This window comes from Hyposmocoma kahamanoa, unplaced genomic scaffold, assembly GCF_003589595.1.
Source record: "Hyposmocoma kahamanoa isolate Upper Pololo Valley unplaced genomic scaffold, ASM358959v1 146, whole genome shotgun sequence".
Lineage (NCBI taxonomy): Eukaryota > Metazoa > Arthropoda > Insecta > Lepidoptera > Cosmopterigidae > Hyposmocoma > Hyposmocoma kahamanoa.
In genome coordinates, this window is record NW_020653521.1 from 926,467 (window position 1) to 939,975 (window position 13,509).

General features: G+C 36.8%; 1 protein-coding gene across 1 annotated transcript in view; it reads left to right on the top strand.

Moving 5' to 3' along the window:
* LOC113240529 (insulin-degrading enzyme) overlaps positions 1 to 13,509 on the top strand; it is a gene marked incomplete at its 3' end in the record, with an annotated part of 65,444 nt that overhangs the window by 32,626 nt on the left and 19,309 nt on the right. The window contains exons 8-16 of the mRNA XM_026477859.1: positions 1,312 to 1,514; positions 2,328 to 2,413; positions 3,837 to 3,951; positions 6,755 to 6,892; positions 7,163 to 7,284; positions 7,952 to 8,036; positions 9,116 to 9,244; positions 11,262 to 11,344; positions 12,779 to 12,923. Coding sequence (XP_026333644.1) covers positions 1,312 to 1,514; positions 2,328 to 2,413; positions 3,837 to 3,951; positions 6,755 to 6,892; positions 7,163 to 7,284; positions 7,952 to 8,036; positions 9,116 to 9,244; positions 11,262 to 11,344; positions 12,779 to 12,923 — 1,106 coding nt within the window. The remainder of the gene's footprint in view (positions 1 to 1,311; positions 1,515 to 2,327; positions 2,414 to 3,836; positions 3,952 to 6,754; positions 6,893 to 7,162; positions 7,285 to 7,951; positions 8,037 to 9,115; positions 9,245 to 11,261; positions 11,345 to 12,778; positions 12,924 to 13,509) is intronic.

The window sequence follows — 13,509 nt, forward strand, 5'->3', positions numbered from 1 at the left end:
GTCCACTTATAAGTTTTACAGAGCTACTATGTTAGTTTGCAGTTTTAATATTAATAAATGTAATACAATAAAATACAATCAAAAATGAAATTAAAATTGGAATAAAATAACATTCGTCATCATCACCGTCATGTTAGCCGGAAGACGTCCACTGCTGAACATAGGCCTCCCGCAAAGATTTCCAGACCAGCCGATCGGACGCAACGTGCATCCATCTGTTACCCGCCGCCCTTACCAGGTCATCCGTCCATCTAGTAGGGGGCCGTCCCACTGAACGCCTTCCGGATTCTAAGGATACATAACGTTGAAGACATTTGGAAAGAAAATAACATTGAAAACTGAAAATTGTAATATTCTAGTAAAATCACATTAAATTTTTTAAATTGCTGTAAAATTAAGTAAACTAAATAAGCATTAAAATTGAAATAAAAGAAAGTGAAATAAAAATTGCGCCCCCAACTTGATCTACATTTTTCATTTTTATTTCACTTTAAAATTTTAAGTGAGAATTTGAATGGGTGGGTTGCCATACCAATACCCCAACAAAATGCTCAAACATAGGCGCTGGTATTTTTACAACTAAACATTTTCGGAATGCTGTTGGAACTGCTACGTATTAAATTAAGGTTTATTCGTGTACTTATCGTGCATTTTTGCGCTTGTGTTGAATATTTTTTTCGAGAGAACGTTGAAGACATTTTGACAATGATTTTGTACTGTTAACTGCCTCCGTGGTCGAAAGGTTACAATGCTGGACTGCCACAAAGAGGCACGCCTACGGACTTAGCGTGAGTGGCATACTGTGGCGTATACTGACGTACAAACGTACTGAATGCCTTAATACAACAATATTGATTACTATAATGTGTAATTTACAAATATATACCGGCATACTGTAGCGTACATGCAACATACGTACAGAAGGCATTATGTATCCTTCTTGTGTATTCTTATCTCTTAATAATTATTATCGAAGATACTGCGACGTACAACGTTGTATGTACAATTTTTGTTCTAAAAATTCAATTTATAATTTAACCGCCTCTGTGGCCCAATGGTTACCATTACCATGCTGTATTGCTGTGTTGCCACGCAGAGGTCTTGGATTCGATTCCCGGGCGGGGAGAAATACTTGTATGGCCCATATTTATTTCTCTCGTGATTTTGGATGCAATTTATGGTGGCTATGTGTGTTTCGATGGCACCTGTGACACAGGGTTTCTCTAGTGCGGGGCTATTTTGAGTGTGTGTGTTATTTATTTACTGTATAGTCCAAAGGTTTTCTCTTATTTAACCGTGATTTGTCCACAGAATCCTTGGACGAACTAGAAGTAATGGTAGCAAACCTATTCACAGCTGTAGAGGATAAGTCAGTGATCGCACCCTCTTGGCCGGATCACCCGTACCCTCCCGAATTGAGAAGGAAGAGGTTCTATTACCTCCCTGTTAAGGATTTACGGTCATTGACTATTGATTTCCCCATTCCGGATACGAGAAATCAGTATAAGAGTGGGGTGAGTCGCACAAATATTTACTTAAGTATTATTTAGTAGCAGTAGAACTCTTCATCGCTGATTCGGTTCCTGAGGTAGCTGCGCGTTGCGGGGGGAGTGATCATTTACGTAAGAGTTATGCCGCGCTGCACATGGGATCATTTTAACAAGATTTTTCTGACGATATTCAATCACAAGTTGATTTAATTTTTAATAAGTCTCGTTTCCGTCGCCCGAACATTATTTGCTTTCTGCGTTTTTAACCGCTTTAAAAAAGGAGGACGTTCTCAATTCTCTACTGTTTTTCTCCTCCGGCATGTGTGAACCGACTGATTTTTTTTCTGTGAGTGTATCTAAGCGTTGGTCCCGTTTAAAGAAGTCCCATTTGAAGAAAATTGCAAATTAGGGAATGAATTCGGTTTCGTGCATTTTACGGTAACCGGTTTCAATAAAACTTTTGGCAAATAAATGTAATTCCGCGAACTTTACAAGTTGGTATTTTTTTTTTAAATGTTACAATTGTTATAGATAGATAGATAAACACTTTATTGCTCACACACAAGAACAAGAATAGTACATAAACAACTTAAAACTAATGTGGGCAAAGGCGTTCTTATCGCTAAGAGCGATCTCTTCCAGACAAACTTAGAGTTAGAGGAAAGCTAATCGGAGCGGGAGAGTATAGTGTGCCAATTTTACAAATATAAAAAAAAAATAAAAAAGAAAAAAAAATTGTATAAATTAAAAAAAATATATTTATTTATGTTTTATTATTATACTTAAGTATTATTTTCTTTGTCGTATTTATAAACAATCACCTTTTATTGTTAATAGCCAGGCCACTACCTGTCCCATCTACTCGGACACGAAGGTCCCGGCAGCTTGCTTTCAGCCCTCAAAGCCCGGGGATGGTGTAACAGGTACGTACATTACAACAATTTTTTTGTAATTAACTCTCGGCGATCTTCAGATTTCCGAATACTAATTTGTAATAAAAGTATTTTCCTTTTTAACTGACTTCAAAAAAAAGGGGAGGAGGCTATACGTTCATCTGTATGTATGTTTTCCGATTTCTCCGTCAATTAAAGACCGATTTTGAAAATTCTTTTTTGTTTGAAAGGGTGCACTCTCGTGGTGGTCCCATTGTCATCAAGTCAGAATCTGATGTGGAGACCCCATGGAAATCGAGGAAAATCCTCAAATTTTATACCACACACACCTTACCACACTTATACCTTTAGTACAAGTGGCGCGTCTCATTCTAATTCTGTTACTGATTCGTCATACTGTATCTTCAGGCTGTCTAGTCAACAAATCTATCTAAGCTAGTAAGAAGCATTGTTCAAACCAACTGTAGTACCTTTAGAATTTGAGATGCCTGAACTGCCATGTTAGTTGCCTAGTCTTAGATATCATAACAGAGTAAATTTATTAATGCTTGATATTACAAAACTAATATTGCCTCGCGACAGTGCGTACAACAAAAGACACAATGTTCGCGCAAACCTTCTACGCTTCGCCATACACACGTCCCATCGAGTATATAACCAGAAATAGAGACGAAATAAGGGCCATATTTCCTGGTAACACATTAGCGAAACAGCTCTTATAAATATCAACTCTCGTTTGCACTGAAATATAGATAGGCCAACTACTGACCTGTGTGTACGTCTCCGTATATTTCATAAAATATTCTGTAAGTATTCGGTGGTGTGGGAAAAACAGCAAAACATCTAATTATAAAACAAACGGAATCCCATTTAATCGGTAATTAAATATGTAATTTTGCAATTTTGGTCCATTATAGCAAAGCTCAAGTTAACTGGTCGATTTGAAGTGAAACAATTGACGACACCCGTCAATTGTTTCGAACTCGGGCTGGCCAACTGGAGCGCAGTTGTCACAGTAATGATATGGCAGAATAGTTTTCAAACAAATTAAATGACATTTCGTCTCCATTTCTGGTTATATACTCGATGACACCTCCGTATCGAATTTGCGACCTTATACGAGACCTGTTATGAGTTTTGTGGCAATAGTATATTTTTTATCGAGGGACTAAAGTGAGCAAATATATTCTCGAGGAGGTAAGACACCCAAGCTTTAGCGAGGATATTTATTTATTTATTTATACATTTTAGGAAAATTCATGGCCAAATAATACAATTATATTGTACTTAAATATGAGTAATCCAATGCCATTTACAAATTGCAACCAACATGAAACAATATAAAGCCAAAAAGAGATTTTGTGAGAAAACAAAAAACACAGTTACATAAAAAAAAAAACAAAAGTAATAGACAATTATACAGTTTGACAAAAGTGGCTTATGTTGTCTCCAGTCTGGTGGGCGGTTCCCGAATAGGCGCCCGCGGCTTCGCCTTCTTTGGTGTGCAGGTTGACCTCACCGAGCAAGGCATTGAACACATCGATGACATCATTCAGTTGGTATTTGAGGTGCGTTTTTGTAACATTATCATAATTGCAATATAATGGGTGTGTGAGGCGGTTAATAAGGATCGGTTAATACGAACGAGACTGTATTAGAAGCCCGAAGTCGAAGTCAGGTCTTTCAGAGTCGACGTTGGTAATTCCCGAGCCGCCCGTTGAGACATACAATGTTTTTCATCACATTTGCACGTAAATAGTACAATTGCAGGCAGACTAACTTGACTATAATGCCGCAAACAAAACCCTCGGGTCTTTTTTTTCTATTACAGTCATGGTCGGCGTAATGGGGAAAAAAAAGATCCCAGTGTTTTATTTGGTGCATTATAGTCAAGTTAGCTTGCATGCAATCATAATACTATTTACGTGTAAGTGTGATGAAAAAGAATTTAATTATCTTTGACAAATACGAGTATCAATTTACAGAGTAACAATTTCGGTGTCGCGGTTCGTAATTCTCGTATCATCCGTGAAACTATATTTAATTTATCGAGTTCTTAGGTTTTCGCGATTGTTACTCATAGAAAATTAAACTATTTTTCCGCATTTAAATCGCGTAAACAAATATACGCGATTTAAATTCGGAAATATAGTTTCATTTCCCATATTCGATTTATGAATGTTAAATATCACATTATTGTTTTTCCTTTTGATATTATTTGTGACGCGATTTGTCTATGTGTACGTTTATTTGTATTATATTCTTGTATAAACAAAATTTTGTCTGTGTGTATAAGGTCATGTGTATATAAATTTTAGAATAGACCAACACTCAAACAAAACACTTTAGGTTTAAGAGCACCAAGTGCCAAGATAATTAGTTGTTGTAATACGAGTAAATAAAAAAAAAAAACATACAATGCTTTTCATCACATTTGCGAGTAAATAGTATGATTGCATGCAGACTAACTTAACAGGCTAACTTAAATAAAGCCATCGGGCCTTTTTTCTTCTCATGGCTGTAATGAGAAGAAAACAGGCCCGAGGGTTTTATTTGGGGCGTTATAGTCAAGTTAACCTGCATCCAGTCTTACTATTTACGCGTAATTGTGATGAAATAGTCCATTGTTTATTAAGGGCGGTAAATAAGAAAGTACGAACGAGAGTTTGTGAAACCCGAAGCCGAAGGCTGTGGACTTCAATGACTCGTGATATGTTATTTTAGTGCCCATGCATGTAGACAATTTTTTTATCACATTTGCGAGGAAACAGATACGACAATTGAAAAGTCATATGACAAAATATAAGAGAATGTGTTAGATAAAGAAGTATGGAAACGAGTCTAGATTTCACACAATTATTATTAAAAGTGTATTCCATAAGCATTTATGTTTATTTGAACAGAGCAATCCCTAGAGTTTCCTGCTCGTTCTTCTCAGGGAAGTCAGCACAGTGAACGAGCAGTAGCTCAAAAATGACGTTTTTAAGTATAAGATTGGTTAGACACGACGTTTTTAAGCACTTGCGATTTATGCGATTGCATCGATACAAACTTGCCATTGCATCAATGCTATCACTTATAAATGACAAGTGTAGTGATGCAATCGCGCGTTTGTATCGCGTTTACATCGCTGCTTATAGTCGCGCGTGTGTGTAAGGGATCATTCAGAGTAAAGGCGCGGGCGCGGAGGTGGGTGCGCACGGTCTTGGCGTCTTCCCTTTCACAATGCCGAAGCGGTTACGAGCGGGTAGATCCACACGTTAAAATCGCACACAGACGCTAGACCAAGCACTGTGAAAGGTACGGGCGGACCGAGCCAATAGATCTACCCGCGCCCGCGCTCACCCGCAGGCGCCTGCGCGCGCGGCCGCTGTTAACAAAGTCAAAGAATCATTTATTCCATAGGTAAAATAAATTTACATTTAAAAACGTTATTTTTATATATATAAATATAAATGCTATGGAGTATTAGACTTTGAATCAAGTTTGTGTGGATTCTGGAGCCATGTCGTCTTTCCATACATCTTTATCTAACACGTATTCTTCAGTTTTTAATCGACTTTTAAAAAAGGAGGAGGTTCTCAATTCGACTGTATGTTCTTTTTTTTTGTACGTATGTTACGCGATAACTCCGGTATTTGGGAACCGATTTTCATGATTCTTTTTTTGTTGGAAAGGGGGTACTTCCATAATGGTCCCATTTCATTTTGAAGAAAATCATCTACCTTTAAGGGGGCTGTTCACGCATGAAGATTCATTTTTATAAATAGCGCCTAACTTTAATTTAGGAGCAATTATTTTAATGGTTGATTTTGCTATTTCTCTAATTCAAGGCGTTTTTCTCTCAATATACTTTGAGTAGTGAGAACCCATTTTTATTATCTCCAGTGTCAAGTCCTGTATAGTGGCGAACTAGGGGATATTACAATAAAACTTAGCAAATACACGTAATTCCACGTACTTTTGAGGTCGGTTTTTTTAGTATTCTGTACTGAGATTATGTAATATGGTTTTTCAATCAAAATATTTTTAATGTAGTTTTTAAATTTAGGAAATAATAATCTTAATATATTCTCTGGAATCTTATTGTAAAAACGTATATAGTCCCACATAAAAGAGTCGTTAACCTTGGTTAAACGAAATCGTGGAACGCAACGAACGTCTACGTACATTTGATTTACACGCACCCGCGCCCACACCCGCGCCCGCCGTTTACTGAAAGTCTCTGTGTGTAACAGCTTTAAACATTTTACGTATGGAAGAAATAATTATTTGACTTAGATTTAACATTGCGTAACCTCGTGCGAGTGACAGAGCCCTGACTCTACTCTCTTTTGGTCACTGGCCGTAACCAGATTTCCTCTCTTTCAGTACATCGCGATGATAAAAGCGATGGGTCCCCAGCGCTGGGTGTGGGAAGAGCAACGTGACCTTCTCGCAATGGATTTTAGGTTCAAGGACGCTCAAGAACCGCGCAGTCTTGTCGTGGGACACGTGCATTTGTTACAGGTAATCTTTATGCCTTTAACATTTAGGATTATTTGGAACGAATCCTGAAAATTATATTTTTGCTGTTAAAGATCATGGCTCGTCAAAGGAACCATACCCATGTGTACAGAAATGACATATGGTCTTAATTTATAAAAAAATATGTGTATTTTACAATGATGTGTGTGCCTGTGTTCCTCAGGGGGTATTTATATGTATTTCCGGGAATTCCCAATGTAGTATGTGTGTACTTGTGTGTTCTTCGGGTGTGTACGTGCTTTTTATTTGCAGGAATTTCCAATGGAGGATGTGCTCTCAGCGTACTACCTGCTCTCAGAGTGGAAGCCAGAATTGATCACCGAGATGCTAGATTTTCTCACACCGGACAATGTTCGAGTTTGTGTTATCGCTAAGTAAGTTGTTGAATACACGTATGCATTTATAAGTATTTAGAAGAGCTTCTTTGGAAAGAGTTCGTCCAGGGAAGTACTGCCACCTTACCTATTTCTGCCGCCAAGCGGTAATGTGAGCATTACTGCGTTCCGGTTTTGAAGGGTAAGGGTGCTGGTGAAATTACAGGCACATGGGACTTGTCAACTTATGTCTCAGGGTGAATCTTATGTCTCAGATCTTTGCGACTTAAAGCTCTTAAGTGGTGCTGCAACTGTTATGAACAGGCGTGTCGCTTACCACCAGGTGCACGATTTGTTCACTTGATGTCGTAATAATGATTAAAAAACCGACCTCAAAAGTTCGTGGAATCACATATGTTTGCCAAGTTTTATGAAAAACGGATTGAAAACGGTTAACGGAAAGTGTCACCCTTAGAGGTGGAATATTTTCTTCGAATTTAAATGGGCCCAATACCGAGGTATCCTTTTTTTGCTATTCCACCTCTAAGGGTAGCAAATTAGGGGATAAATTAGATTTATGGGATTTCAACCTCTTTTCCGTTGACCGTTTTCAATAAAACTTGGCAATTAGATGTAATTCCACAAACTTTCGTAGTTGGGTTTTTTTTTTATAAAAAAAGGTATAATTATTCTATACACATGTTAATTTCTTCTCCTTTGTTAACAGAGGCTTCGCAGACAAATGTACTCTAACAGAGCCTTGGTACGGCTCCAAATACCTGTTGGAAGAAATCGATGCAGCTAAGCTAAAGGTAAATCGTCTTCTCATTAGTACTGCCAAATTAATATCTATGTTAGTCTTTAGTTGCATTGTATAGATTTTAAGACTTTCGTGGTTATTTCGTGGAAAACCTCATGGTAAAGGAGTTGTTCCTTTAGTAGTACTAAAATAAATGGAAAATGTAATCAGGATCTTAGTTGAATTTTTTTGTAAAGAGCTCTCAAAATCTAGAAAGTTTGAATTAAAAACAAATTATTTTTGACCTGCAGTTTCCAAGGATTTTTATTACTACGTAAAGTAAAACGGAACGTAATCCCACGAAACGGAACGGATTTTTATGTAACTTTTTGGCTAAGGGCCAGTGGCCAGTGCCATAAAAATATATTGACAGATCAATGTCGTTCTAGTTGCAATTAAGATTTTGAATATTTTACTGTTCAAGTGTTGCTGCTTTTTTGGACTTTTATTAGTATCGCAGTGTTGCTGGTAATTAATTTAACATATCTACCACGGTTACCCATCACTAGTCTGAAATGATATTTTCCAGAAATAACGTTTGCTCGAATTTCATAACCTCGAAAGTAATTTTGAGAGGAAAATGTTTTTCTTCTAAACCTAACTTAACCTAACCTAGTCGACTCGAATCATGTCTTTGCGATAAACATCCAACATATCCTGAAAGAACAACGGTGTCGTTATAATTCGGTTTTCGGTGTAATGAAAATTCGAACAAACATTATTTTGGAAAAAAAATTCGAGTTTACGACAGGTTACCACCTACCACACTTTTGTTTTAATTAAATAAATAAAAAATGGAGGTGATAATATATATTTTTTATTTTTTCCTAAGCTATTAGCTAGCTAGCTTATATTTAGCAAAAAATTTGAGGTTGGTTAATTTTTCTGAGAATAAAGCACCAAGCTCCATACTAATTCCGTACAATTCTTTTCAAATTTAATTTTGCACATTAATTCTGAAGAAATCCGAGATGTCGAATTCGAACCCAAGTCCTCTGTTTGAGAGGGGGTAGGTCAAACTATTAGGCGATCACGGCTTTTTATAGTTATAGTCAGTACACCTTCATACGTATTACTTAAATATCATTTCAGGAATGGAAATCTGTGAAGTCGTCTCAGGAACTCCATCTTCCCCCACCTAATGAGTTCATACCATCGAAATTAGACATGGAAGCCACCACGGATGTTACCTGTGAAGCTATTGCACCTACCATTCTTAAGGTAAAACTTTTGTATATTTATACCCATTAAGAAAATTCTGTCTTAGTTTGCTTTAAACTGTTTCAAATAGAGTCAGGTATTATTCTGTGGTAGTTTAGGTGATGGTGAGAGTGTTTTTTTACACTCATAGCCCCGCACTATTGAAAACCCGTATCGCAGGTGCCATGGACACACATTGACAACCACAAATTACACCCAAAACGACGAGATAAATAAATGTAGGCTGTACAAATATTTCGACACCTCCTACGTAAAGTATAGTATGTCGAAGTTGCCAAGTTTACAGGGGAGCGTTAAGTTTTGAATTCATTGAAATGAGTATAATACGTGAGCTTATCATGGAAATACTAAATTAAATTGTAAAATGATAAAATAAATTGTGGTTCTATCTAACCGATATCTAGAATTTTATAACACTATGTGTGAGTTTTGCCGAATAAAACTGAGAAATAAAGTCACGTGTTATGGTCATTTCAGTGAATTCAAAACTTTAAAACGCCCCCCGTGTGAGGGGTCGATTTATCCCAGCCCGGAAATTTTACCCGGGACCTCTGCGTGGCAGTCCAGCATGGTAACCGTTCGGTCACGGAGGCGGTTAAATTTAAAATTGAATTTTTAAAACAAAAATTGTACAAACAACGTTGTACGTCGCAGTATCTTAGTTAATTACGGTTCAGAGATAAGAATACACAACAAGGATACATAATGCCTTCTTCACGTATGTTGTATGCCAAAGTACGCCACAGTATGCCAGTGTATATTGGTAAATTACACGTTAAAGTAATCTATGTTGACATAATAAGGCCTTCAATACGTTTGTATGTCAGTATACGCCACAGTATGCCACTCACGCCAATAATATATGGTAACCGTTCGGCCACGGAGGCAGTTAACAACACAAAATCATTGTCCAAATGTCTTCAACGTTTCTCGAAAGAAATATTCAACAAAAGCCCAACATTTAAACACTATCAAACTTTAATTAACACGTCGTGGTTCCAACACATTCTGAAAAATGTTTAGTTGTAAAATAGCAGGGCCCATGCTTCGGCCACGGAGGCAGTTAATTTAAACCAGAATGGATTTATTCTATCCTAAAGAAGGGCCAGGTCAAGAGTACCCTTAACCGACGAGCGTGTATGAAAGCATTGTTGCATGTTGATGAGGCGAAAGATGTGTGTCAGGACCGTAGCAAGTGGAAGACTGTTGTCTCTGTCTAACCCGATGGGAAAAAGGCGTGAAGTATATGTATGGATTTGTTGGCATATTTATATTAATATAGATTATATTTATGTTAATCTATATTCTGTCGTTTTTGAAGATGGAGTAAAATGACGTTTGTAGATTTTCATAAAATTTTAAATAGTTATGACTACATAACTATTTTCGACATGTTGTCGATAATTTTATCGATAGATTGCGAAAGAAGGTAATATTTTGCCAGAAATGACTGAATGTTACGACGTTCTAATGATTACTAATTGTTATTGCCTTCTTTATTCTGATTTTGACAGTTGGCTTACTACTACTATATCGAGATCAACTTCTATTCATTTACATTTTAACAAGAGTAGCCGGATTTGATTATCTATATTGAATGAATATTAAAAAGTTTATAATGTCTCTTTTTTGTATTTTTCATAAACAGTTCTAAATACAAAAATTGACAATTCAAATGAACTTGTGCCAAGTAATTGGATGAATGGGTCGAGGATGATTCAAATGAAACAAATTCGGCTCTTTATTCCACAAGCGTGACCAATATTCAGTCGATAGTCGATAGAATATTTATTTTATCGACTGCAATCCCTAGCTGCTCACAAGCGGGCAACACTTGTGCACAATAAACTGTCATTTAACTAAAAGTGTTGAATACACTATCAACCATTATGAGGAGCTACATTATTTGCAAGAGCGAGATAGATGTATTGCTATCTCGCTAGTATAAATATACACGGCCGGCGACTTATCGCAGACATAACGTATGCAGCTACATTTTCTTATTGTATATTTTCAGGATACACCAATGATGCGGCTCTGGTTTAAGCAAGACAAGGAGTTTTTGCTGCCAAAAGCCTTCCTAACTTTTGAGCTAGTCAGGTAATTCTTTTTAATCTATTTAAGGTGAGCCACCAGTGGAGAAGCGGGAACAACTGTTTTGTTAGATCAAATGGTTTAGGTATTTACTATTAAATAACGGTATTATAAAAAATGTACGATACGCTGGTTCGTTCCGTGTCTTAGTTGGTATAGCGTCTGACTGGGTATGCTGGAAGACGTCGGTTCGCATCCGGCCGGATCGAATGATTTTTTTCTGAGTGTTCGATCTTTGTATTAATAATTACATAAAATATCTAACTTTGCACATAATTTTTATATGGAGATATTTCTGTTTCAGTACTACAGAGGACCTGCTAAATTTTGGTTTTTAACTGAAGCCCTATAGTTATTAAATTTTCATTTATCCCGAACCTCAGGGACCAATTAATTAAAAGTGACAAATTACTTACAAACATTTAAATATTTATAGAATAAAATATTTCATAAACTAGGTATTTAAAATAAATTATTTTGACTGTCACAATATCCCTAATGTTTTTTAAGGGCGCTTTTCCATTATGTCGTGTCGACAGATAGTCGAGCAGTTTAAAGTCGAAGTCACATAATCATTTATTGAATAGGTAAAATTTCTACACTTGAAAACGTCATTTTTTGAGCTACTGCGTCTGCGTCACTACGCTGACCTCCCTGAGAAGAACGAGCAAGAAACTCTAGGGATTGCTCTTTTCAAACTTAAATGCTATAGAATACATTTTGAATCATACTTGTGTGGAATGTAGACTCTTGTTGACCTTCCATACATCTTTATCTAACACATACTATTACATTTTGTAAGATGACTTTTCAATTAAAATACTCTTAATGTAAGTTTTTTAAACTCAGGAAATGATAATCTTAATATATTCTTCGGAATCTTATTGTAAAAACGTATACAGTTCCTATAAAAGAATCGTTTACCTTAGTTACACGAAATCGTGGTACCACGAGTTTGGACTTAGTTCTAAGGTTAACATTATGGATATCTTCTTTCTTAATTAAATTATGTATATTTTTACGGGCATATAAAATATTTCAGTAAATGTACTGTGATGCCACGGCATGATACCAGTCTTCTTAAACTTTTCTCTGAGAGAACACCGAGAACCCAAACGGTACACAGAACGTGTCTTGGCTTATATATTTAAATTAGGTTGTTCATCTATAGTACAACACGGTTAACTGTCGTTCACTATTTTTTTGTCGTTGCGACGACAGACTGTCGTGATAATAGCAAGAGCTAGGTGAAAATGTGACATTTAATCGCAATTTCAAACGTCGTGAGATGGGAACAATCTGGACTCGACAGTCGTCCAACGATGAATAAATGTTACGACGTAATGGGAAGTAGTTTATTACAAATCTTGGCAGAATTATGAAATTAATATTACATATACTTAATTTGAATTAAAAATTGTTTCTACTGTTTGTTTATAGCCCTCTATCCTACTCGGATCCCCTGAACTGCAACCTGACCTCAGTGTGGGTGTTAGTTCTTCGTGACAGCCTACAGCAGTTCGCGTACGCAGCAGAGCTGGCCGGCCTTCGGTGGAGCATCGGCAACGCCAAGTACGGACTTAGCGTGAGTGGCATACTATGGCGTAAACTGACGTACAAACGTACTGAAGGCCTTAATAGACCATTAAAGATTACTATAACTCGTCATTTACAAATATACAGGGTGGAACGGAACGATCGACAAAGCCGAAAATATCACGTTAAGAACCCTACATACATGAGTTTTATTTACTTTAAATGTAAAATCAGAGCAGTTGAAAAATGTTCGTCCAGATTTAAAGCTTTCGCGGTGCAACAACCCTAAGCGAATCAGTCGTGTTAGTACATCTACTGCCCCACAGGCGGCGTTCGTGTCATTGGCACTCGCAGAAGAAATAAGTGTACTCACTTGAATAGGTAATTAAAAAACATTGAACTTACTTTAAATTAAAAGGATGTTCGATTTGTCCACATCCCCTTTACTCTTGCAGACATTCAGACATTTCAGACACATTCCTGGGTGAGCCGGTCACACTCCGATGTGGTTTTCCACACAAACACACTAAAGTCGTCACAAAATAATAGATCATATTTGACAGCTAAACCAGTCGATAGTATGTAACTTTGAATGCAATCAACGAAACAGTAAATAAGCAATTAATAACTTATTG